Source organism: Apis dorsata, unplaced genomic scaffold, assembly GCF_000469605.1.
Source record: "Apis dorsata unplaced genomic scaffold, Apis dorsata 1.3 scaffold_468, whole genome shotgun sequence".
NCBI lineage: Eukaryota > Metazoa > Arthropoda > Insecta > Hymenoptera > Apidae > Apis > Apis dorsata.
In genome coordinates, this window is record NW_006263707.1 from 187,738 (window position 1) to 189,618 (window position 1,881).

General features: G+C 40.4%; 1 protein-coding gene across 1 annotated transcript in view; it reads right to left on the minus strand.

The window, feature by feature from the left end:
* Positions 1-1,881, minus strand: part of LOC102673614 (CD151 antigen-like) — a 69,423-nt gene that overhangs the window by 24,533 nt on the left and 43,009 nt on the right. Inside the window, 1 exon segment of the mRNA XM_031512537.1 lies at positions 556-760. Within this exon segment, the coding sequence (XP_031368397.1) occupies positions 556-760 (205 nt within the window).

The window sequence follows — 1,881 nt, forward strand, 5'->3', positions numbered from 1 at the left end:
AAGAAAAATGACTAGAGAGAGAAAGAGAGGGAGGCAATAAAAGGGTATACAAGGTTCCTCCTCCGTTTCCTTTAATCCTACGTTCTCGAACGGGCGTCGATATTTTTACGCATTAAATTACTACCGATCGATTGGCGTTCGCTCTTTTTTTCTTTCCGATCCTCGCTTTCGACGCTTCCCTTTCCGGGGCTCCAGCTCCAACTTCATTACCATTTTATGGGATGTATCGCGATCGGCCACGATGTTCCACCGCCTGTTTACAACGCTCGCTCGTCGTGGGTCGAGAGAGAGAACTCGTTTCTCTCTGGAAACATGCCTGTAGGTCAGTATTGAGAAATTGTCTCGTTCGTTTTTCTCCCTCTTGTAATTATCCTACAACGATCGTATGTAACAAATGGAATATATAATATATTTGGAAAGTCGAGTCGATTTTAAGACTTCGTGTCTCGAAGATCTCGAGAGCTAGATTTAATGAGAAGATCGAGTGGCAATGAGTGGATTGAAAGAGGGACGAAAACGGATTGGATATTATTATGTGATTGTTCGTTTACTTACGAATAACACCACGTTGTAAATGTGCAGAACGTATTTCAGGAAATTGACCGAGCAGCAGCCGTCGTCTCTGGTTCTTAACCTGGTCGAGGTGCCGGGCAACCTCTCCGCGCTTTTAGCCATGATTCCTCGATTCGTTCCCTCCGACTCGTGTGGCTCCGTGGTGCTCGTCGTCGTCGTCGTCGTACTCGTCACCTCGTCACCGATTCTGAAATTCGTTCGAGGATTAGAGGATTTTTCACGTTAGAACGAAGAAACGTCGAGTTCTCTTCGCTTTTTTTTTTCTTCGTCCACGAAATTCCATCCCCTTCGGTCTTATCTCAAGTAGACCGTTGGAGGGGGGTATGTAGGGGGATGTATGCGCGTAGGGGAATTGTGAGTAGTTCGAGGGTCTCTTCTGATGGTCTTTGGTCATCGGCCAGGGGACACCGCAGAAAATAGATTTCGTTTCTTATGCTTGACCGATATCGGTCGCTTCGGATATCCGTTTCTCGAAATCCTTCCTTCCGTCGATTCACGCGAACTTCGATTGAATACTCGGACGAAAGCTTTGAAAATCTTGAGAACTTTGTTGTAATTGAAACAAGTGGAGGTACTCTCGAATTACGAGCAAACTGTCAAGAAATTGAAAAATATATCGTGGAAAAGGATTTACGATAGAAGTACTTCTTCACTTCGATATTTTATTGTAATTAAAACAAGTAGAAGATACTGTCGAATTAGGAATTGAAACTGTCAAGAAATTGAATAACACGTAGAGGAAAAGGACTCACGATCGAAAAAGCTGGAACTTTTCCACGTGAAATTCGATTTAAGAGATAGATCATATACGTATAAAGAAAATTTTGAGAGAAAATAAGTAGAAATAAGATACTCTCGAATTACAAGCAAGTAAAGCTATCAAGAAATTGAATAATACGTAGAGGGAAAGGACTCACGATCGAAAAAGCTGGCACTTTTCCACGTGAAATTCGATTTAAGAGATAGATCATATACGTATAAAGAAAATTTTGAGAGAAAATAAGTAGAAATAAGATACTCTCGAATTACAAGCAAGTAAAGCTATCAAGAAATTGAATAATACGTAGAGGGAAAGGACTCACGATCGAAAAAGCTGGCACTTTTCCACGTGAAATTCGATTTAAGAGATAGATCATATACGTATAAAGAAAATTTTGAGAGAAAATAAGTAGAAATAAGATACTCTCGAATTACAAGCAAGTAAAGCTGTCAAGAAATTGAATAATATATAAATGTAGAGGAAAAGACTCACGATCGAAAAAGCTGGAAGTAACTTTTCCACGTGAAATTCGATTTAAGAGATTGATC